Source organism: Lissotriton vulgaris, chromosome 6 (genome assembly GCF_964263255.1).
Source record: "Lissotriton vulgaris chromosome 6, aLisVul1.2, whole genome shotgun sequence".
NCBI classification, from domain to species: Eukaryota; Metazoa; Chordata; class Amphibia; order Caudata; family Salamandridae; genus Lissotriton; species Lissotriton vulgaris.
The window spans coordinates 179579193-179603418 of record NC_141694.1 but is presented as its reverse complement, the minus strand read 5'-3'; the positions used below and the strand labels follow the sequence as shown (position 1 = coordinate 179603418).

At 46.8% G+C, this 24226-nt stretch overlaps 1 protein-coding gene across 1 annotated transcript in view; it reads left to right on the top strand.

Moving 5' to 3' along the window:
• The window catches only part of LOC147706982 (cytochrome P450 2K1-like), a 524195-nt gene that overhangs the window by 91538 nt on the left and 408431 nt on the right, over positions 1–24226 (top strand). The window contains exon 2 of the mRNA XM_086926210.1: positions 15326–15488. Within this exon, the coding sequence (XP_086782336.1) occupies positions 15326–15488 (163 nt within the window). The remainder of the gene's footprint in view (positions 1–15325; positions 15489–24226) is intronic.

The window sequence follows — 24226 nt, the reverse complement described above, 5'->3', positions numbered from 1 at the left end:
ACTGACTGGGGCAGTGTCTATTACTGTTGGTATCTTGAGATTACAACAGTAATAGACACTGCCCCAGTCAGTAGGATAACTCAACCACCAGTACCGGATCCTTATCTGTAAATTTGTGGCGTCTCCTTAAAAATTTTGGGCAAAACCAGTTGAGTCATAATATCTTAAGATACCAACAGTAATAGACACTGCCCCAGTTAGTAGGATAACTCAACCACCAGTACCGGATTTTACAGTGTGTATTTCCTATAACTGCTCATCCCCCCGCAGCGCCCATTGAGACGCTTGCGAGAAATCCGTTTTCAGGCGAGGATTCATAAGGAAATTGCACTTAACCCCGCGAGGACACGCCCACCAGGGACGTGTCCCCTAATACAATGTAACCATAGGATAACCTACAATGCATTTATAGGTATTAGATAGTAGCTCGCTCCCATTGGTGACATGAGTTAAATTGAGACTTTCCCTATCAATTAGAGCACAACTGGCCAAATTTACAACAACATAACTAATACTCTATAGATAGCACACACTGCCCCAGTTAGTTCAATTTTCAAGCCATTTGTTTACGGGATTAGCCAGATAGCATTTGTGACAATCAATCATTTCCCTGGAGCGCACATTAAAACGTCTGAGAGAAACCCATATCCGGGTGAGGACCTAATAGGGAACTGTATTTAACCTAGCTAGGATACGCCCACCAGAAACGTGTTCTCTCACACCACGTTACGATAGGACAGCTTATATGCAAATAGAGCTACTTGGCAGTAGCGTGCTCCCATTGGCCTAAATGACAGCCACTCTATAGCCAATCACCATCAAGCAGGAAGTATTTGAGAAGAGGCGTGGGTTCACTCGCAATCTCTCATTTGAAGAACAGACACCCGTAGTGAAGCAAGGCTACAGCAAAAACAGGTAAGAATCTCCCCAACAGGGCTCCGTTTTAGAGGCTAGTCGTTAAAATCTTTGCAAACTCGTTTTTAATTAGAGTTTTATTCTTACCTCCCTAGGGGATACGACTATCCAAAATACCCCGTTTTCAACTAGAACAAGGCAGCACACCGCGCCTTCTTAAACGTTTTTTTGACAACAAGTGGTCCACATATATTGGTAAGAATTCGATAGAGTCTTTACTTATGCCCATGTGTTCTTAGTGTAGCACTCTAGTTACCAACATAGAGGTACATCCTTAAATAGGTTTCTTTTCCCAATTTCTATTTCCACTGTAGAATGGTTCACTTAGCCCATCCCCAGAATTGGCCCAGCAGCACTCCCTGACGTTTGCCAGATATAACGGTCGGCTAATTATACAAAAACGTCCACAGATCGACGGACCTGAACTAAATTCCACAATCGTTATTGGATAGGAATGACTATAATAGTCCGCAGGTATGTTCCTTTCAATATAGACCTAGAATACAATAGGTTCTAAATACAATTCATTATAGAATTAATCAAGTGGGTACATGTTCTTCCCTTTGTAGATGGTAAAAACATCTTTTGATTACCTGAGAATCACAGCCACTACAACTTATAAGAAACAATACGTTAAAGAAACATACAGGTATGCATATACTGAGAGGTTTAGAGATAAGGATCTATGGAAAGGAAGCTTTTTCATTAGCCTTCCCCACAATAGAGTACTAACCACTTCCCTAGTTCATCCACTAAACTAATATCCCATAACATGGGACCTTAATTTAAAATCAAGCCCCAACAATTGGTCGCAGTAGGGTCTATAACCTTAAGGTGTAGATAACCTCTAAGCTCCAAGAAGAAATAAGTGATGTTCCAACTTATTCTCCGTAAAGCACTGTTTAGATGACAGCCAGATTAGAATCGCTGTAGTAGATGGAGTTAATCTGTTTTTGAAAATTAGATATCTAATTTCATGTATATCCATCTTAGGAGACCTATGAGGATCCAACTGTATGACAGACAACGAAAATTACAGTCTTGATAAAGGTGGCACCGAATCAAACGCAAATCCACCGAAACGCGTCGACGCAAGCTTAAGTACAATTCATGTTGTTCCTCCCTGATGCATATAAGATTGTGAGGTTATAACACCAGGGCAGTTTGAAACTTTTTCTGTGAATGTATGCCTTGTAAAACTTTCAAATTTTATGATTTACATTTTAGTTTTGTCTGTCCTATATTTTTGTGCAGGTCACAAAAAGATATATCTGTTTTTAATTGTGTGTTTATACTATTTTACAAATGTATTGTAAGCTTTTTTAATATCTCAATAAATTGTTATGTACTTTGAATGTTGTTTATATTCTTAATTTGAGGAGCAAAATTTCACTTTGTTATAGCTAATGTTTTAGCTTTTCGTGCACATTACCCAAGGGAATCAATCTGTTTCTTACTTAGGTCTAACACCCCAATTCCCTTGCTTGTTTCAAGGGGTTCCTCTCTATCTATACATCTTATTACAATAATGACATTGTGAAGCAAGGAGAAAGACATTCCCGTAATCCTCGTGTCAATCCCACCCCCACATGCATCCACAATAGAGGCCCTCACCCTGCTGTCATCAGGAGGGGGTTAGCGCCCAGGATCAATAGTGGGCCCTTTGAAGAGGAGCGACTCCACACAATAGGGGGCAGTAAACTGTATCTCCCGGCTTAGGCGATGGCCTCGGACCTGTGTGGACAATCGGACTCGGTGGAAGGGGTCATCAAAGGAGAGGTATTCATGCCGCGTGGGCAATCAGGCACAGAGGGAGAGTTTACCAACAGAGGGGTATTCATAAAAGGAAAGGAGGTGTTTGGTCAGGCGCGAGCGTGACTCCCAAGGACAGAGTCTTGCAGAAGAGGAAGGTTTATGACTTGCCCATGTGAGGGAGGAGGGGGGAGCCAGGGTGCGCACAGGGACAGAGTCGCACAGAGAGAGAGGTCTTATGACCCGTACATGAGAGAACGGGGGCAGTCAGATACAGCTGGAGGGTTATGTCAGCTGAGGCGAAGGATGCTTCTTCGAGAGGAAAATGGGGGGGGGTGCATGGGTCAAGCAGGAGGGTTACTTTTCAGAGCAGGGTCGCGCAGGAGGGAAGCCGGGGATTCCAACGAGCGGGCAAAAGGCCATGGTGCCTAAAATGGCTGTCATGTACATATGGGCACGGGCTTTTACTGGCGGAATGATGCGGTCAATGTTTCACGGTATTCATGGTGCCTACAGGGAGGGGAATGGAAAAAGGCAAATGAACGCCGCTTATGTACATTAATTTTTCTAATTTCCACACGGCGGCCATATTGGGTGTGTGTACAATCCCCCGCGCTCTAGTGGCGCATAAAAGGGGATAGTCATGCATCCGCGCAGCGGACGCGCCGGACCTGCGCCGCATTCGTGCCAGATTCCTGCCCGTCTGCGCCCGTCCGAGCTAAGGAGGCGCTGGAGGACACTTCCCCTTTTGTTTATTCCTCTCATGTACTTAGGGATCTGGATTGTGTATCTGTCGCACCACCCCAGCGGACAGTAGATACCATCTCGGCCCTTGGTATTGCACGGTACATACCTCCTCCCTCCCCTTGCACAAAACAGCTATCCGATCCCAGTCTGACTGAAACACGTATGCGGGCCCTATACTTAAATACACGCTCACTGGTCATGCATCAGATTGATCTCTTCCTCCTCACCAATGAAAGTCCTGATATTCTCTTACTTACCGAGACCTGGCTGAATGATGATTCTCTCCCTGACATCTTAGCTGCTCTGCCCCCCGATTACTACCCGCTCAATACGAACCGACCTTCTGGCCGTGCCGGTGGAGGGGTGGCAGCTGTCATCCGTAAGGAGCTTAAATTTACCTCCACGTCCTCTTTCACTCTCACTGACGTGGGCAATCTCATCATTAAGCTAGAGACCGGAGAGGGTGCTCTTACCATTATCATCCTTTATCGTCCTCCCTACACTATGCCTTCGTTCCCTGCTGCCCTCAGTGAACAGCTAGCCAATATACTTATTTCATCTGCTCGAGTCACCATTTTTGGCGACTTCAACTATTGGTATAAAGACAAGGAAGCTGGCCCTCATGCGGCTGAGCTAATTGAAGTCCTCGCCAGCTTCAACATGAACCAACACGTTACTTCCCCCACTCATATTGGGGGTCATATTTTAGATCACATTTGGACTTATAATCTCACTCTCTCCTATCCTGTGATCACCCCTTGCATCTGGTCCGACCATTACTTGATCGATACAGTGATCACAGTCAGAGGTTGCATCAAGGTCCCTCCCATGGCCGGTGGGACTGCCCGTAAATGGAGCACCCTTGACTCCCAGGCATTCCTCTCATTCTCGGCTGAGACTCGTCCCTCGTTATCTAAAACTGCGACTGTCCACACTCTGGAGGAAGATCTTACTGGCTGGATCATCAAATCCAGTGATCGCTTTGCCCCTCCCTCCAGCTTCCCCCGTTCCCGGCACAGTAAGTCCCACAAGTGGTTCAACTCCACCCTGAAAGCTCAGCAACTCAAACTGCGCCAAACGGAGCGTAGGTGGAGACGCAATTATCTGCCCATCGACAGAGAGCTATATATCACTGCGAGAAAAAAATATAAAGATGCTATTATTGCAGCAAAAGCTCTTCACATCTCAGAAAGGATTCTCACTGCTCATAACAAATCTCAGGAGATCTTTTCAATCATGAGGGAGCTTACGTCTGATGGGTTCAGACCAGCCCATTCCAACGAGGCTGTGATCCTGGCAGTCATGGATACGCTCAGGGCTTATGCCGATAAAGGGACATCACAGGCGCTTGTCTTATTGGATCTGCCGGCTGCATTCGACACGGTGGACCACAACATCCTTATCCACCGTGCCGAGCAAGCCGGCATCCGAAGCCTGGCTTCTGCCTGGCTCAAATCTTTCTTGTGGGGCAGAATGCAGGCGGTCCGGCTTGGTCCCTTCACAGCCGCACAGGTCCCATCCATCTGCAGAGTGCCTCAGGGATCGTCCCTGTCCCCTCTGCTTATTAACCTTTATCTTCAGCCGCTCATTTTCTCCTTGAAGACTATCTGCAAATCATTTTTCCACTTAACACCCCCAATGCAGCCCTCGATTGTCAAGCAGTGATGCTACACATCCAACATTGGATGAACTCCCAACAGCTTAAATTGAACCCGGGGAAGACCGAGTTAATCCTTCCAGGAAACAGTCTCACTCACTGGGGCCCACAGTTCTGGCCAACTGAGCTTGGTTCCCCGCCCGTCCCGGCTAAGTCAGCAAAGAGCCTCGGGGTCATAATTGACTCAGAGCTCTCTCTTAAGCCTCAGGTTGGTGCGGCTGTGTCCTCATGTATGTTCCAGCTCAGAAAAATCAGGAAAGTTTCCCTTCTCCTGACACCAGAAGCCCTGACACAAGTCCTGATCGCCCTGGTGCTCTCCCGCCTGGATTTTTCAAACTCCCTGTACTACGGCCTACCTAAATCCCTCCTTAATAGGCTCCAGATTGTACTGAACCAAGCGGCAAGGCTGGCCTATAAAACCCCGAAGTGGCAATTCGCAAGACCACTACTTCACAGACTCCACTGGTTGCCGGTGGAGCAGAGGTCTGCATTTAAGATCGGCTGTTTGACCTTCAAAGCTGTGTTCGGGACCTACCCTGCCTTTCTCAAATCTCTGGTCATTCCTTACAGTCCGGTACGTAATCTTCGTTCCTCCCATCGCCTTTTGCTAGCTGTTCCCGCCACCAAACTAAAATAAAACGGCGGTCGTAGATTTGCCTACCTTGCCCCCGCCTACTGGAACCAGTTACCTCTTCCTCTTAAATCTCCCAATTCCCTTCTGGCTTTCAGAAAACTCCTGAAAACTCACCTCTTCACACAGACTGGCTAGACCCCCGTCTCTCCACCTCATTGGCACTCAGCCAGCGCCAGGAAACCTCTCGGTATCAGTGCGCTATACAAGAATCCCCTAAAATGAGATATATATATATATATATATATATATATATATATATATATATATATATATATATATATATATATATATATATATATATATATATATATATATATATATATATATATTTATATATATATATTTATATATATATATATATATATATATAGATCCACCGACAGCGTTGTCAATCTTTGCTTAAAAAGACAACAAGTTGAGGCCCATATGCATTTCACAGTGAATCTTTATTGACGTTTCACACCCAACGCGTTTCGCAGCCGCAGCCGCAGCCGCAGCCGCTTGATCACGAGTGAGTTCAAGTTTTGAACAATAAAGTTATATACAAGTGAAAACCTTCATCATGTGACTCTTTGATCAGTAGTGAAAACATACTCTCTCCCCATCGGTTATAATTGATATTACATCACTTTTCGTCATAAATTGTGTTAATTCACACAAGAACATTATTTACAGTTTAAGCAAGTTTAAACTTGTTTTTTAGTCTAAACTGTTATGGTGATCCCTGTATTCAGGAACTACAAGTTCCATAATCCCTCAAGCTCGTTACCTCGAGGATTATTTTCAATCTTTAGTCACCACATTGATTTACGACCATTATTTACATTCCGCCCCAGTGGGCTTAAACCAATATTTACATTAAACATTTCCGAACTTAAATGCGTCTATGTTCGACACATTCTTCAGCGCCCGTTCACTGCATGCGCTGTCTTTCTCATTGTTCCGCCCGAGTGGGCTTCTGTTCACAGCGCAACATTATCCCGCAGCATTTCTCTTGGGCTATTATTGTAGCTGTTCTAATAATACATTGTCCAGGAAAAAATTATTTCAAAATGAACCTAACGGAAATGATACAGTATTGCCCAAGTGGGCCAGTAACCAGTCTGTATATATATATATACACTGAAAAAGCCATAGGTTACAGGGACGTTATAGTTACCAAATAGAATGTAATAACCTTAGCATCTTAGTTAGGGTCAGATTTCATTTATACAAAACCAGGGAAATTCTGCAGTTATAGTTACTTGAGCTAACTATAACTTAGGCTCCGCAATCAACTGCTTTTGACCTAACATATTATATCACTCATGCCATGGTCAGTGACATCCTTCATGACATCACCGATAACAACTCAGATGACATTACTGATGAAACCATCCAGTGAGTGTAAGTATTTTGAAAGCGTTTATGATTGTTAAACATATATACTAAGGTACTACAAAACTTAAAGTAGTATATTAGGTGTACTACTAATGACTGATACTACTTTAATATATAACATGCGAGTGGCAGTGTGACTGTATGTATCCTTGTGCATATGGGTATGTGATTGGCTGTTTGGGTATATACGTGTTTGTGTGAGTAGCTGTATGGTGAGTGAGGTGTGTGAGTGAGTGTGTCAGTTGCTGTATGGGTGGGTGAGTGAAGGTGTAAGTGGCTCTATCAGTGAGAAAGTGGGTGAAGAGTGACTGAATGAGTGAGTGAGTTGGTGTATAAATTGCTGTATGAGTAAGTCACTGGTTGTGTAGGTGGGTGTATGGGTGAGTGATCAGCTGTTTCAGAAGGTGTTTTGTTAAGTGACTTCATGTGTGAGGGATTGTATTGGACAGTGAGTGTTTATTTGAATGGCTGTAAGGGTAAGTACAGGAATATGCGAGGGTCTGTATGTGTGTATGAATGGGTGTGTGACTTTGTAGATAAATAAGTAGGTGTGTGAATAGCCGTATGGGTAAGTGATTGGTTATGTGGCTTACTTTGTAGGTGAGTAACTGTTTATATGTGTGGCTGTTTGGGTGAGTGAATGGTTGTGTGAGTGGCTGTACAGGTGAGTGGGTGTGTGAGTGAGTGGCTCAATAGAGGAGAGAGTGGGTATGTAGGTACTGGTATAGGTCTGTGAATGGGTATGTCAGTAGTTATACGGATGTGTGAGTGGGCACACAAGAGGTTGTATGGCTGTGTGAATAGGGGTGAGTTGTTCTGTAGATAATGTCCTCTGTGACGTCATTTGAGAAGTCATCAGTTATATCATCAGTTACATCACTGAGTATGTCATGAGGGATGTACACTGTGAGGTCATAAGCAGTGAATTGCAGGGCATTAAGTTATAGTTAGCTTAGGTAACTATAACTGCTGAATTTCAGTGGTTTTGTACGACTGAATTCTGACCGTAGCTAGAACGTCACTGTAGCCTTTGTTTTTTTCAATGAGTTTCCAAGGCTTTTGCAATTCTATTTGCTAATTATAACGTCCATGTAACCTTTGTTTTTTTCAGTGAATTTCTATGTTTTTTTAATTAGAAGTCACATTTGCAGAGTGGTGGAGAAAGAGGGCTGGGCCTCGGACCAGCTCACACGATTCCTGCTGTTTAGTACTTATGAGAGTAAGTAAGTAAGTAAGTAAAGGGCTTATAAAGCGCACAAATTCTGAGGCGTCTTGGTGCTAGAGAAAACAAGAGAGCTCAGGGAAGGCAGGTGGAACCTAGTCAGCACTGGGAAGAGCCAAGTTTTAACCAGGCTTCTAAACTGGGAGCTAGAGGATTGAAGTCTAATGGTGAGTGGTAGCTCTTTCCAGAGCTTGGATGCTAGGAGGGACCAGGAGGGTTTCTTGGCCTCCATTGTCCCTCAGAAGTAAAGTGGACTTCATCTCCCAACGAGCAGTGCACCATGAGGCATGTTTGCAGAGGGGTGGAGCAAGGGGGCGTGGCCTCTAAAGACCTCTTAGGTATCCCGCTGTGTGGGAGGGATTAGAGATAACAGGAGGGTTAGTTGGCCCCCAAGGATATATTTTGGGGTAAACATCCCATCCTATTACATCTAGGTAGTCCGACACAGCAGGATTGATAAGACCTAATAGCATACCATGCTCCCTTTCCCTACCACTCTGCAAACGTGCCTCCTGGTACACTATTAGTAGGGGGATGAAGTCCCCTTAGCTTTTGGGGGTCCTTGGGGCCACCTCCCCCTCCTGATCCCTCAAGCAAGTCCCAAACAGTGGGTTTGCAAAGAGTTTTTCAGTGGCCATGCCCCTTTCTCTACCACTCTGCAAACGCACCTCTTGGTGCACTACTAGTCGGGGGATGAAGTCCCCATGGCACTTTAGAGTCCTTGGGGGACCAACTAGACCACCTCTTGCCTCCAGTAAGACCCACACAACTGCAATGCTGACAGGTGATCAGAGGCCAAGCCCCTTCTCTCTACCACTCTGTAAACACACCTCCTGGCGCACTGCTGGTTGGAGAAGAAGTCAACTCATGGCTCCACTTCCCTGGGCTGTTTTGGGCACGGGACCCCTCTATTTCCTTGTACATAGGAGGGGTTGACGCTGCCTATCTTCCCAGGTCGATTTGTCCCCGGGAAACCCTTATGACGGGGCCAGGCCTTTAAAAAAAAAAATAGGTAGGGAGGGGGCCGAGTGGCCAACTTCTCTGACCCCTGGGGCCTGGCCACTTCATTGCGGACCACGGGAGGAGACTCAAGGCCCCCATGGTCCCTGTCAGATCCTCATCTCCTGCAGGAGCCTGCATTGCTTCGAGACCCAGGGAGCTGCTAACATGCAGCTCCCTCGATCCTAAAGCAATGTCTTTTGCCTGCTCTCTTGACAGCGGGCAGGGAAACAGACATGCTGTGTGAAAGTAGAGCATTTACTATGGCTTGGCAGAGTTGTGCTCAGCTGAGTGCCTCAGCTGAGTGCCTGCTGTCATTCTATAGGCAGCCTGGCTTTGCAGACTGTCTTTAAAATTAAATTATGTGCAAACATCAATTTGGTGATATGGGCACTTTAAAGGTGATAACCTACCTTATATTTACTAATTAGGCACCCCCACAGGTCTCTTCAGGTGTCCCAGGGGTGGGGAACCATGTACCTTTTAAGCAGGACCTTATAAAAGATGTCTTATATGCCCTGGTGTTGAAAAAACTGCCATTTCATTTAACCCAATAGTAGATACTGAGCTCCAAAAGCTAACATTACAATATTTAATTTAGCTATAACTATTGCTAGGAAAGGAGTAAACATTATTCAAGGACTTAAAAGATTGGTATTCAGAAACACGTAAGTTGAAGTCAATCCAGTATGATAAAAAAAGGTAATGCAGATTGCAGCACATATAGAAAAAAAATTAAAACGAGGAGAAATAAAGAGATTTCTCCCCGTTGTGCCTCCCTTACCCCTCCCCTGGGGAGGTGCAAGCTTTTGGCACTGCCTCGGATTTACGATTTCTAGTAAATCTGGGGCAGTGTCAAAAGGCCATGGATGATGCTGGGAACACCCCCAGGAACACTCATTACATGTCCCTTTATCACAGAACACTGCGTTACAGGGACTGATATTTATCAGGCAGCATTAAGCCAAAGAAAGTGGCTTAGTGCTGCCTGATAAATATCATGCAGGCTTCTGCTCCACAGAACGTCACAAAAAGTGACGTTCCGATGGCACAAGAGACATCATCAATGAGGCCCTCTGAATCCTGTTTAACCTGGAGAAATAAGAAGGCAGCGGTCTGGATCCTTCAAATGATTCTCTGTTAAAATCCTTTTTCCATTTTCTATCCTTTCTGAAAATCCTCTTCCCATTTCCCACTTGCTTTGGGAAAGAAGAAGGCAGCAGGCAAAATCCTCACCGTTAAACAAACACATTCTGTCGCCTTCCCTAGGCCCTTTTCTATTTCCTGACTTGAGCAACAAGGATGGTAGAATTGTCTACATAATGGCAAATTATGCTACTGGTCAAGCCATGTGTCCATCCTTTTTTTAGAAGGTGGAGCCAATTAAAAGGTAATCCTACCTTTCTTTTTTCTAGGATTTATGGTTTCTACCCTCCTTGCTTGCTAAAACTATGTTTGCCCAGGAGTTTCCTTAGAGGGGGACTAAATACTGAATCGAGATAAGTGGTAAAGGCTAGCTCCCTGACGTCCTTTTGTGCTCTGGTGACCCACCCACAAGAGCAAACTTTGTGCACAGCCTTTGTTTCCTTGGGAATTCAACAAAGACATCAAAGGATATTATGCAGGCAACTGTATCACAGCCCATGCTTCATTGGGAATTTTATTTCTCTATCAGCTTTAAATTACCATTATGAGGCTCATTCTTAAATATGTGAAGACCCTGGTTGTGGTGTTTGGGAAGCAAATACATTCCACAGATTGTGGTTGTGCTTAAGTGTCACACTTTCCCTGTATTGAGGAAACACTGCTACAGGCTGTTTAGTGCCACTGGGCTATTTCAGAACACATATCAAAGTGGGAAAAGTAGTGACATGAAACATTGAGGGTCAGAAATTATTATCAGGTCATAAAGAGTTGTGAAAAGTGACTTGGATCTCTTCTTTGGACTCGCAAAGCATTTCCACAACCACATGTGATACTGGCAATGTATCACAAAGCAAGGATGCATTGCTAGTACCCATTTGCAAAGTAAATTGATAGGCCTTTACATGTAAACGACACTGGATAGTTTAGCCTAGTTAAGGTGGTGGGTCCATCATACTTTTTGCCTGCATCAGCACAAATACGTGATAACCTTGTCACCTTTAGATTGCCTGATTTTGGCACACCTTCATAAATGGGAGATGTAATGCTATAGGGACAATGAGGCATCCACCCATCTCTCTAGACTTGTTGTGTGATCCACGTTATCCAAAGTTGACAAAAACATTATATACAACATTTCATTTTACCCTACTGAATCTACCTCGCTAGGGTGCGGTGAGAGTCTGCCTGAGCACCTTAATATTTATTTGATTTTGCTCTCTTCACAGCCTCTTAGGGACTGATTACAATGTCTGGTGGAAAATCATATAACAGCTAGTCGGAGGCTTTCCGTCTGATATCAATAGTTTCCGTCTGACCGCCATGTTATAGTTGGGGTGGCAGGAGGAATGATAATCCCATAATGATGGATGTCGCTTTCCACCTGCCCCTTCATGGCGGTCTGTCTTTCTTGAAATATCAAGCAGAATGTGACTTTGGGGGCCTCTAGCAGGGCTCCTTACCCCTCTGCTTTAGGGCTTGGGGACACCTATGGTGCCTCCTAAAAATCCCCACACCATGTGGCAGTGCAGGACCGTGCTAGCTGCAGCACCCGCCGCAATGGCAAAAATGTATGTTGTGCATTTCATTGTACTACGTGGCAGGCACCTCTCTGTGCCTGCCGCCTGGTACAGGGAACTGTAGGGGGGCACAAATGGTCCACAATTGCATTGCCCTTGCACAAGGGGGGCTCACAATGGGCCCCCAAAGTCAATCTCTTCCAACCTCAAAGCCCCATTGCAGTCAATGGGAGCCTGTTGTACGACGCGTACCCAGGCTCCCATTGACGGTACGTTGCGCAAAATGGTGCCCCCTGTAGTGGGGACGCATCTGTGCCACCTGTACTGTACATGCACTTGTTGGGGGACCCTTGAGTCCCCCCCTGTGACCGACTCATAAGTCTATGGGTGAAGGGGGGTCCGGCGCGGACCCCCGAAGTCTGCTTCCTTGAGCTTTTATGAGTCATCATAAACTCCGTCTCGATCCGTCTGTCCGAATCGTGCATCATACTGGCTTGGTCGTAAATTGCCTCTATTGCATGGCACCGTTCGCTTACGCCCAACATGTACAGAGTGATTCGGACCCAGAAACGTCTTGGTCGGTGATTTCACCTTATCCGCATCGTACTTGCTTGCTTGTACAGTAGTACAAGTCGGTTAGAAAACACGCGTCTGGTTTGTACTTTTCCCTACTGTATCGCATTCAGAGCCATTCCGAGCGAGATCGGAATCGGCTCGTTAACATTACCCACAAAGTTAATGATAGTCATTTGGAGTAAAATGCAAACATAAAGCAGTCTGCATAGGAACTGGAATCCTTGATTTTCTTAAGGACACACCCCTCAGGTGATAAAATGTTTTAAAGATTAGATTTCTTACTATTTAAAGTATATAAAATATGTGTGAGAAATTAGGTTATTGGTTGACTGCGGTGTGAGCCCTGGTCAAGCAATGCCATAATCCCTTGCAGGGCGAACCACAAAAATCCCTAAATTAACCTGTGCTTCACCTTTGATAGCTTGGCACAAAAAGCAGTCAGGCTTTTCTTGCAGGCAATGTGTACAGTATTTATGAAGCACACAACAGTAAGAAATTGAAAATACAAAACAAGATAAAATCTCAAACCAATATAGAAATATAAGTAAACTTTAATAAATTATTTGACACCAAAACAACAAAAATCGAATGAGTAGAGCCAGAGTTATTAATTTTTAAAGTTTTGGGTGAAATCTAGTGCCTAAAAGATCAAAGGGCCAACCACGGCTATCTAGCCATGCAAGACCAGATCAAATTCAAAAGTTAATGCAGGCCGAAATTGAGTGCAGTTCATACACAAAAAGTGGATTGCGCCTGGTCAACTCTTACTAAATTCAACAGAGCAAGATTGCAGGAGTGTCCGAGGAGGAAAGCTTTGTCATCAAGTGGCCTTGGGTCGAAGCCCCGGTAGACATTTTTGCCTCACTTAGCCACCAAAATGGAAGTTGAAAATCTCCAGCTAGATGAGGAAAATGGCTGTATCTGAAGACAATGTCTCGAGGTTGGATATCCCTTTGGTGAAGGACTGCTGAAAAGGATTTTCCGCTGCGGAGATGAACGTAACATGAGAAGTTGCAAAGTCAATACGACTAGCGTTGCACCTTGGGTGGATAGGCAAGCCGTTTAGTCCCACTCTTGTCCTGGTTCTCAGAGCACTTATTGTTCAAAATTTGTCTAGTCCTTAGTTTTCAAAGCTGGCCATCTGGGCACCTTTAACACCATAGACAAGGGTACAGAACTGGTGGGAAACGTCTTTATGGTTCAAGACTCACTCAGGCTGGGTCTTAGTGTGGTTTAAAGATGGTTGGAGCCTGTAATGCGCCTGTGGCTCTGAACAGGAGGGTAGCAATCTAGCCCTTGAAGTCACTTCTAGCAATCTTGGTTGCAGGTGTAGATGTAGGGCTCAACATCAGGGTTGGCATCTGAGGGTTCAAGGCAGGCTCCAAGCAGCAAAGCAGTCCTTCTAGGTACAGCAGCAATTTGGCAGAGTGCATAGCACGTTACAGCAGCAGGTAGTCCTCTGAGAATCCTTCCATAGGTCTAGTAGTGAACGGAGGAGGAAGTCTGAAGGTCCTATTTTCATACCCTCATAGCCTTCATGGTCGTTAAGCATGGTGTGTGGAGATAGGACAGAACCTTTTGAGGTGTAAGTGAAGCTGTGCTCAGGTCCTCCTCCATCCTGTCAATGATTGCTCATTGCATAAGCACACCTAATCTCTCCATTGTGTGACTGTCTGGGAAGAATTCACAAAGTCTAACTATCAGTTACACCCATTCATGTGACCCAAGACATGCTGCGGACACAAAAAGCAGGAAAAGGCCAAGTTTCTAATAGTGGCATTTTCAAAATTGTAATAAAAAATAAAACCAAATCACTAAAGAGAATTTATCATTACAATTTTATAGGCACAAACATGATATTTTTACCTCCTCTCATTTAGGATTTATAATGTATTAAAGGTAATAAGGAATCCCCAATGTTATCCTATGGGACGGGTAGGCCTCACAGTAGTGAACAACAACGTTTTTTTTGTTGTTTTTCACTAGCAGGACATGTAAAATGTAAAAGTACCTACCCAACGTTTTTATTACCTAAAACTCTGCCCTAAGTGCTACATTGGGCCTACCTTAGGGGCAGCTTATATGTATTAAAAGGGGAGTTTAGGGCCTGGCAAGGGGACTTAAATGCCAGGGCAACATGGCAGTGTAACACAGCATTCAGGCTGCAATTTCAGGCCAGGAACCAGTTTTACAGTGCTACCTAGGTGGGTTGCACAATAAGAGCTACAGGCCTACTGGTAGATTTTAATCAACATGCCCTCGGTATATAGTATACCACTCTCCAGGAAATTAAATTAAATATGCCAACTAGGCCTATGACACTCAAACCATCTTTAGGGGATTGAGCACAAGCACTTTCGAACTGGAGAGCAGTGGTAAATTGCATAGAGTCCTAAGGCCAACAAAAACTAATTCAACAAATAAGTGGAGGGAAAAAGGCAAAACATTTAGGGGTGACACTGCAGAGAGAGCCAGGGACAAAAATATGAAATTATAAATTATGAGAATCTTACAATCTGTTAAACTATGACATTCTGATGGGACAAACAAAATTAAAGAAATCCCTCTTTTTTCTTCATCCTTTACTCCAAACTCACATTTTTATTTATTGAAAACATTTTTGCAATGCAAACCTAACCATAGCGTATCAACATACTTTGCACAGGTTTTATGTTACTAGTACATGATTACCAATTTCTAATTCGAACGCTGGATTGACTCTTCATTGCCTCAAGGCTAATATGTTTCTTTACTTAAACCTGTTATGATTTCTCTTTTAGCTATCCAAGAAATATGGCTCAATTTTCAGTATACATATGGGAATGAAGAAAATGGTAGTACTCACTGGATATGAGACTGTAAAAGATGCTCTTGTGAATCATGCTAACGAGTTTGGAGAAAGACCATTAATTCCAATATTTGAAGATATAAATAAAGGGTTTGGTATGTATCCTCCAGTCTTACGGCAGAGTTTCTGTTATGTTGGAATAGCCTGGATTATTGCTTCTGAATAGCAATGGCATAGTTACTCACACTTGATAAATGTACATTTGTTTATGCCACTTCTTTGGGTCGTCTGATTTTCTCTTAAAAATTCAAGAACCTTTTTGCCACCAAATAAGTGCAAAGTAAATTAAAACATTGAAAGGTGAAAACCATTTACCATTATATGCTTTCTGATATCAATAGCAAGAACGTTGACAAGCACTATGCTTTATATTGATGGGTGGAGCGGAGGTCCTGAAAAAAGGCCAAGCCCTCTGACCCACCAATGCCTTGCATGACAGAAGGCTAGGTGTAGTAGAGTTTGGCTGTTTGGCCAGTTTGAGAACTAAATCGGCTAGAAATTTCACAGTACAGTTACGATACATGGTATTGCCATAGTTCATTCTCTGCAGCCAAACCCTGCCTCTATGCAATACTTAGGACTTCACATGTTACATGACTCATGACATATTAAGTGACATCATTGACAGCATCACTGATGACATCCCAAATGACATTATTGGTGACATCACTGATAAGATCCCTGATGACATCAACGAATGATTCCAATGGAAAAGAACATTATTTATTGTGATCTACACAATTAACATAGCTAATAGGATAACAATTACAGAACTTTTTTTGATCCATGTTATTTTCCTATGAATACACGATGCATTAATACAGTATGCACTACTATAAAATATATCTCTTCTTCGTTAGACATTAATCCAATACATCCTTTTTGTGCAGTAAGGTGTCCCTTCCTGTACAAAAAACAATCATTGCTACAACACAGACACCATTTGCACCATGCTGCAAGGGTGCTTGCATTGGTGCAAGGCAGCTATTTGTGCATCAGCAGAGTGAATCTGTCGTATTTCATAGATACTGTGCATTCCTGCCCTTTTCTTTTGATACATGGCAGCACAGTAAGAAGCCTTGTGGTGCTGCCTTGTGCCAGTATATTTAAAAATGGGGACCTTAGTACATACTAGACTCAGTATGTTCTCAAACTTCATTCTCCTGTAGCGAAAACTGCGTTTCAATGCTTCTTTTAAACTGTCATCTTGAATATTCCATGGGGACAAAAATCCGTGCTTCCTGCTTATTGCTGTGAACTGATTTCACTGTCCAGCGAGCCTCAGGTCTTCTAGAATGCAATGAAACTACCCAGCATATAGCCGCCTCCTCCCCTGGAAGGGGCCTATGGCCGTCTCCCCTTAGGCGAACCATCCTTAGTGGGTGCCGCCTCCCAGTGGGAGGGGCCAATGGCCGCCTCCCCCCGGGCGCTCCCATCCATAGTGGCTGGCGCCCCCCTCTAGGGACCTTGAAATTACTGCTTACCGATCATGACCTTACCGCCCGACCAAAAAATAAATACGACATTTGTTTACCTACTAAGGGAGAAAAATATCATCCTGACTACTTGTATCAATTGTTTACACCTCAGGAGAACAGTACCTACAAACAGAAATTACATCCTTAACTAGACATTCCTTTTCTTTTATACGGAGGGAAAGAAGATGTTATCAGAGCCAAAACTTTATTACAAAACTAACATTGCCATAAGGGGCTGGTGGGTGGGTCAAAATTGCTCCTTGTTCCGTCGAGGGCTCACGTGCAACGAGTGGGAAAACAACAAGTGATGGACCGAATGTGGATCAATGTCACACATTCCCCCAGTCAAAAGATCTGGGCACAAATCCATCGTTTTTTTGCACTCCACACCACCCTGGGTTAGACAATGGCGATATGCAAATCAGCTCTGACCCTGTTGCCCCATGGGAACAGTCCAGTCCGAACTACAAAAGCCATGTCCTTCCCAGAACGGAATCAAGCATCCGAGGACCGGACCGGTTTCGAGGTAACACCTCTCATCAGCCCGGCTAGCTTGACTCCAAGTGGTGTGGAGTGCCTGGGACCCACGTCTGGGCATCCCCAGCGCACTTAGGGCGGCAATTGCAAAAACAACAAGTGATGGACTGAATGTGGATCAATGTCACACATTCCCCCAGTCAAAAGATCTGGGCCCAAATCCATTGTTTTTTTGCACTCCACACCACCCTGGGTTAGACAATGGCGATATGCAAATCAGCTCTGACCCTGTTGCCCCATGGGAACAGTCCAGTCCGAACTACAAAAGCCATGTCCTTCCCAGAACGGAATCAAGCATCCGAGGACCGGACCGGTTTCGAGGTAAGACCTCTCATCAGCCCGGCTAGCTTGAGTGGAGTGCAAAAAAACGATGGATTTGTGCCCAGATCTTTGGACTGGGATGAATGTGTGACATTGATCCACATTCGGTCCATCACTTGTTTTGTTTGCAATTGCCGCCATAAGTGCGCTGGGGATGCCCAGACGTGGGTCCCAGGCACTCCACACCACTGGAGTCAAGCTAGCCGGGCTGATGAGAGGTGTTACCTCGAAACCGGTCCGGTCCTCGGATGCTTGATTCCGTTCTGGGAAGGACATGGCTTTTGTAGTTCGGACTGGACTGTTCCCATGGGGCACAGGGTCAGAGGTGATTTGCATATCGCCATTGTCTAACCCAGGGTGGTGTGGAGTGCAAAAAAACGATGGATTTGGGCCCAGATCTTTGGACTGGGATGAATGTGTGACATTGATCCACATTCGGTCCATCACCTGTTTTGTTTGCAATTGCCACCATAAGTGCGCTGGGGATGCCCAGATGTGGGTCCCAGGCACTCCACACCACTGGAGTCAAGCTAGCCGGGCTGATGAGAGGTGTTACCTCGAAACCGGTCCGGTCCTCGGATGCTTGATTCCGTTCTGGGAAGGACATGGCTTTTGTAGTTCGGACTGGACTGTTCCCATGGGGCACAGGGTCAGAGCTGATTTGCATATCGCCATTGTCTAACCCAGGGTGGTGTGGAGTGCAAAAAAACGATGGATTTGGGCCTAGATCTTTGGACTGGGATGAATGTGTGACATTGATCCACATTCGGTCCATCACCTGTTTTGTGTGCAACGAGTGGGTGCAGCTTCCAAGCACAGGAACAAGAGGACGCTTCTTCGGATTCCCGCTCTCTTTATTCTTCTTCGGGAGGGCGTGTACCCTCCGCCGGTACGCCTACTGGGCGTGGCCATCGGTGTAGGTGTCTAGGACAACCCCTCTTGGGCGGGAAAAGGCGCGCCCCGGCTACGCCGCTTCGGGCATACCAGCCGAGACACGCCCCCCGCCCAAAATGGTTTCCCGGGAGGATCGGGGCACCCAACCATACGTTCAGGGGGACCGAGTGGTCTCCCCTTTCCATATGGCCGGGATGCCTGTCACCCCCTCCCAACACAATCCCTAAGGATGGGAAGACGGACGCAGTTCTGAACTTTTGGAAGGTGGGAGGGAGTCACCCTCCCGGCCGTATTTATTAAAATATGAAACAAAATTAAAACATTAAATACAAGTTTCATATCATGTACAATTTTCATTTATTACATTTCGATGAAGACATGTTCATTGGCTAACCTTAACAAATCTCTAATACAAAGGTTTCCTAGCTGAGTCTAACATCCTGCAAATGCATACATTCTAAATTAAAATTGTACAACCTAGCATTAAGGGCCAACGGCAAGGTCACAACCGGTGTCAGATCCCTACTACCAAAACTCTCGCCCTCACGGTGTGAGTGGCGGCCGCGCAGAGGACTGTACCCTCCGTGCCAACTCCAATTTCCCTTGTCTTGTTGGGGGCCCCTATTTCAGCTCAACGCCATCTTAAAGGTCGTCCGAGCACCCGTGTGAGGTATCTGTAGGAAGGACAGCGTGGACTCCCCCCCCACCCCACACTCTCTCTCACATCCGCCGTCGCGGATATCCGGGCCCCGGGAAATTCGTAGGAGGGGCATATAGCCGCCTCCTCCCCTGGAAGGGGCCTATGGCCGTCTCCCCTTAGGCGACCCATCCTTAGTGGGTGCCGCCTCCCAGTGGGAGGGGCCAATGGCCGCCTCCCCCGGGCGCTCCCATCCATAGTGGGTGGCGCCCCCCTCTAGGGACTTTGAAATTACTGCTCACCGATCATGACCTTACCGCCACAGGCCGGATAGTTGACCGGCTAACCGGCCCCCCCACAAACTCCTCCTAAAGGTCATGCTTCCTCAAACCCCTTAGCCATGCTATGAAGTCTCCTATGAGTAAGACATTCCCCTCCCGGGACAGGTGAACCCCATCATTGAGATACATGTGATCACCCCGAATACACCCATGCGGAATGCTATGCAACCGCGCAGAGCGAAACAATCTACCAATTTTGTTGTTAACCTTCTTCACCGAATGGTTCAGAGCTGACACTGAAAGGCCCCCCCGCCAAACCCGTCTGGGAATCATGTGGGACCAGGCAATCGTGCACCCCGGGATTCTTTTTGCCAACCAGCTAACGGCAGACAAAATTCGCTCTGGGAATACTCGCCTACCAAGTGTCACCAAGTCATTGCCCCCCAGGTGTACTATGATTACAGATGGCGGTGACCTCTGCCGCCCTAAGAGACCCTCAACAAAAGATTAAAACTGGTCAATACAGAGCCCGCCCCTTCCGTGGAAGGCCACTCTGTACCCGTATTCGCCAGCTGCGTGAGTCACGTCACCTGCTTTGAATACGTCCCCGGCCCGCCTCACGTATGAGTGGCCCACGACCCACACCACTCTCTTCTCAGCAGGCGATCCGTGACCGCTGGTCCCCTGGTGCTGGGCTGACTGCAAATTCCGCCCGCATGATATGCTCGCGAAACTGTAAATCAAACAGAACACAAGAAGCGTGAGTGCATGTAACTTGACTTCACAACATGTGCAATCGCACATACCTTTTAAAACAATTCGAGGACCATCGTCCTAACTGTTTCACCTCTTCCGCACTCTGACCCCTGGCTGTAGCCTCAGTAGCAGCCCTTATCCTAAAGGAGTGGGTCCCGAAATCGCTCGGGTCCATGCCTGCCGCCGCGATTGTCAGTGCTAGCACCCTCTGGAACTGAAACCTCGTCAGTGGGGTAGCATCGATGTGCCTCAGCAAACTCCCCCCCCATGTATCCGCCCTCAGTGCCAAGTATTCCTCAATGCACCTGATCAGGCACGTGGGGGACCCTCGCATGCGCTGGACAACAACACTGTTTCCGATAGCTCCCTGGTCAGTTTTGGACCTAGCTATCGTGAGTACCATCGAATCAACCCTAATTAGGATGTGATCCCTGCACAAGCCTCCCTCCACATCTTTCTTATTCCTTGCGACCAGTTCGCTCACCCGCATAGCCCCATGGAACGCTAATGCGAAAGCTGCCCGGAACAGAACTGCTTCGAATTGGGAGGAGCATGTGGTGACTAGTTTCGCCATGAGTAGGGACAACCTTTCTAAGCCAATTGGGCGCCTCTCGTCTTGCTTACGACCCTCGAGGCGCTGCCAGCCACGGAGGGCTTTCTTCACAAAAAAGGAACCCGTTGGGTCTTTTATGCCATGCACCTGCGCCATGAATGAAATGGCCGCCCTATGCCTATTGGCCGTCGCCGCTGATCGGCCTTCCCTGTGCAGCGCTACCAGGAACCCTAGAAAGGAATCCTCCTGACCCCAGTTCTGATACCCTGTCGGACCCAAAAATGCACAATAGGAACGAAACGCTCCTTCGTATGCTTTCCTCGTCCTGGGGGCTAAGCTTGCTGCCACGAGGTCTTGTAATCCGGGGCACCGACTAGCCAGAGTGCTTCGGGGAATGGTGCCGCCGCTAGGTCCGCTGTGGGTAGATAACCCCTGAACGCCTGCATATGTGAACGAGAGAGTGCATCAGCCGCATGATTCAGTACACCCGGCACATGTTTCGCCCTGAACTGTACATTCAGTCTCATGCAAAGTAGCACAACTTCCTTCAACAATCTCAAGATCCATTTGCAGCGTGCTGCCTGATTGTTAATGCAATGACAACAGTCATATTGTCAGACCAAAATACCACAGAGCGGTCTCTGAACTCGTCCGGCCATGTCATCAGAGCAACACAAATAGGGAATAGCTCGAGGAACCCTATGTTACCTGTGAGACCACTGGTGTGTCACCATGTCGGCCATGTTTTCACCGACCATCGATTACCAAAGATGGCGCCGAATCCCACGCTCCCCGCCGAGTCGGTCCACAAACCCAGCTTGTCCGAAGACGCTGGCTGCTTGTTCCATACTACTCGACCGTTGAAGTCCGCCAGAAATGCCAACCAGATGCACATATCCTGGCGAACCTCTGCAGACAGTCTCGTGCGGTGGTGTCCCTCCTTGAGACCAACCATAGCTTGTGCAATAGAGCGTGAAAAAGGGGGGCCATTGGTATCACTCTAAAGGCAAAGTTAAGCTGACCCACTGCTTAATGTAGTTGATGCAGGGTCACCTTCTCTCTACTAAGGCATAGTTCCAGGGAAGCCCTAAATTTAGCTACCTTTCCCACTGGCAAACGGAAACATCCCTCCACAGAATCGAGCTTAATTCCCAGAAACTCAAGTGAAGTAGATGGTCCGACCGTCTTACCTGGCGCCAGTGGCACTCCAAACTACCCCATGAGGGTGCAAAAGTCCTGTAGCGCCTGCGCACATTCCGTGTCGCCGGCTGCTCCCAAGAACAGAAAGTCATCTAGGTAATGCATAACATGCCTATGCCCTGTGGCCTCGGTGAATGCCCACTCCAAAAAACAGCTGAATGTTTCAAAATAGGCACAAGAAATGGAGCAACCCATCGGCATGCATTCATCCATGTAATAACGTCCTTGGAACACAAAACCTAGCAAACGCTGATCCTGTGGGTGTACCGGGAGCAACCGGAACGCTGATTCGATATCAGATTTCGCCATCAGCGCCCCGGGGCCCAGGCGATTTAACATGGAGACGGCATCATCGAAAGATGCGTACCGCACCGAACAGACTTCCGGGTCAATAGCATCGTTTACTGAGAAACCCCTTGGAGCAGACAGATTATGGATCATCCTAAATTCCCCCGGGTCTTTTTTGGGGACCACCCCTAATGGGGAACAGATGAAATTTACTACTGGCGGGTGCTGAAATGGGCCAGCGATTCGGCCTAGGGTCACCTCTTTAGCAATTTTCCTCTCCACCACACCTGGATTATGTTGTGCCGAAAGCTGGTTTTTACAAAAAGGTTCCCCACGAAAATCCCCCGCCGGGATGTGGAAGCCATATAAGAATCCCTTCCTCAACACCCCAGCAGAGACATAATCAGGGTATTTGTTTAACCACGGAGTCATAGCCATGAGATCAACGGGAGAGGGCAATTGTACACAACGACCCCCCTCAGTCTTGTTTGGACCCTCCTCTACCTCCCGACCCACCATTTTTTGACCTGCACGAACTCTCCGGGTGCGAGGAATTCCCACAACCCGCACATGCATGTTTGAACTTACATGCCCCTTGCGGTCTGGTGCAGTTGCCTCTATTGAAGCCCCAACAGACACCCCGCTTTCCACCATTCCCGCCGGTTCTCGGCTGTTGATCGCCACCGGCGCTTGCTCGAAAGGGCACCGCAGGCTGCTGGCGGGACAACCACGACCCATTCCCACCTGGCGAGGACGTCCTTGCCGTGCCAGGCAGGAGCTGCTTTTTCCAAGAAATCGAGTCGAGGCAATCCCATGTCAGAGATGAATCATACTCTTTTGCTTTACGGAATTTCATGTCGTAACCCATCCATTCATTCCCCTCATATGTTTCATAAAAATCCATTATATGTGCCTGATAACAAGACAATTCGGGCAATACCTCGGGCTTACACTCGCCAATAATCGCAGTAAACATTGCAAAGGCCTTGGCCCAATTTGTTATCGTCTCATCCACCCTGAATCCCGCCATTTTGGCTCGCCAGGCACTCGGGTGCCACAAATCTTTCTGTGTCTTAGCATACTCCATCTCGCGATGGTCAGTCAACAACGAAAACATATTAACATATTTGTCTGCCCATATCAATTCTTTCGTGGCCAACGGGATATGTTGAACCACTCTCTCCCGTCTTGAGGGCAATGAGCCCTCCCCCGCCACTGGCAAAGCAAGCTTACCCGGTTCGGTCGTTGTTCCCGCCGTTTTCTCGATGCCACTTGCCGGTCCTTCCGGGGTCACCTGTGGGGAGACAAGAGGGAGATTCACCTTCGCGGCATCTTGTGACTGCCGCAACTGCTGGATTAATAACTTGGCCTCTTCGGCCGTGTCTCCGGGTGCCGTAGCGCCCCCGCCTTTTTGTTGAGCCATGCGGGCAACTGGGCGTCCAATTCGGGAGGCATATCCTCGTCGTTGGCGGGCGTAATCACAACCGGAATCGGTTGACCCGCGTCTGGGGTTGGTACTGGGGCATCAGCTGGCATGGCAGGGCTGACCGGGGGCACCTCAGGGACCGGAACCTCCCCTGCCGCCGCCCTCCTCTTGACCCGTTTCCCTCTACCCTCGGGGACGACTCCCGGCAATGCAGGGCCTATTACCTTCTTCGGGTTACCAGGCTTGTTCATTGCGGCCAGTTGCTTCTTAATGCCCGCCATGTCACGACCAAGCGCTGGAACTTGACCGATGCTTCGTTCTATTCTCGTCATCCTGTTCACCAACATGCGAAGCACCTGGTCTGTCTCGGAACCCTTTCCTGCCTTCTTGCCAGACATGGTTCGATTATCTACTCTGGGTCGATCAAGAGGGTCCGGGACTCTTCTCTGTGAAGTCACTGAA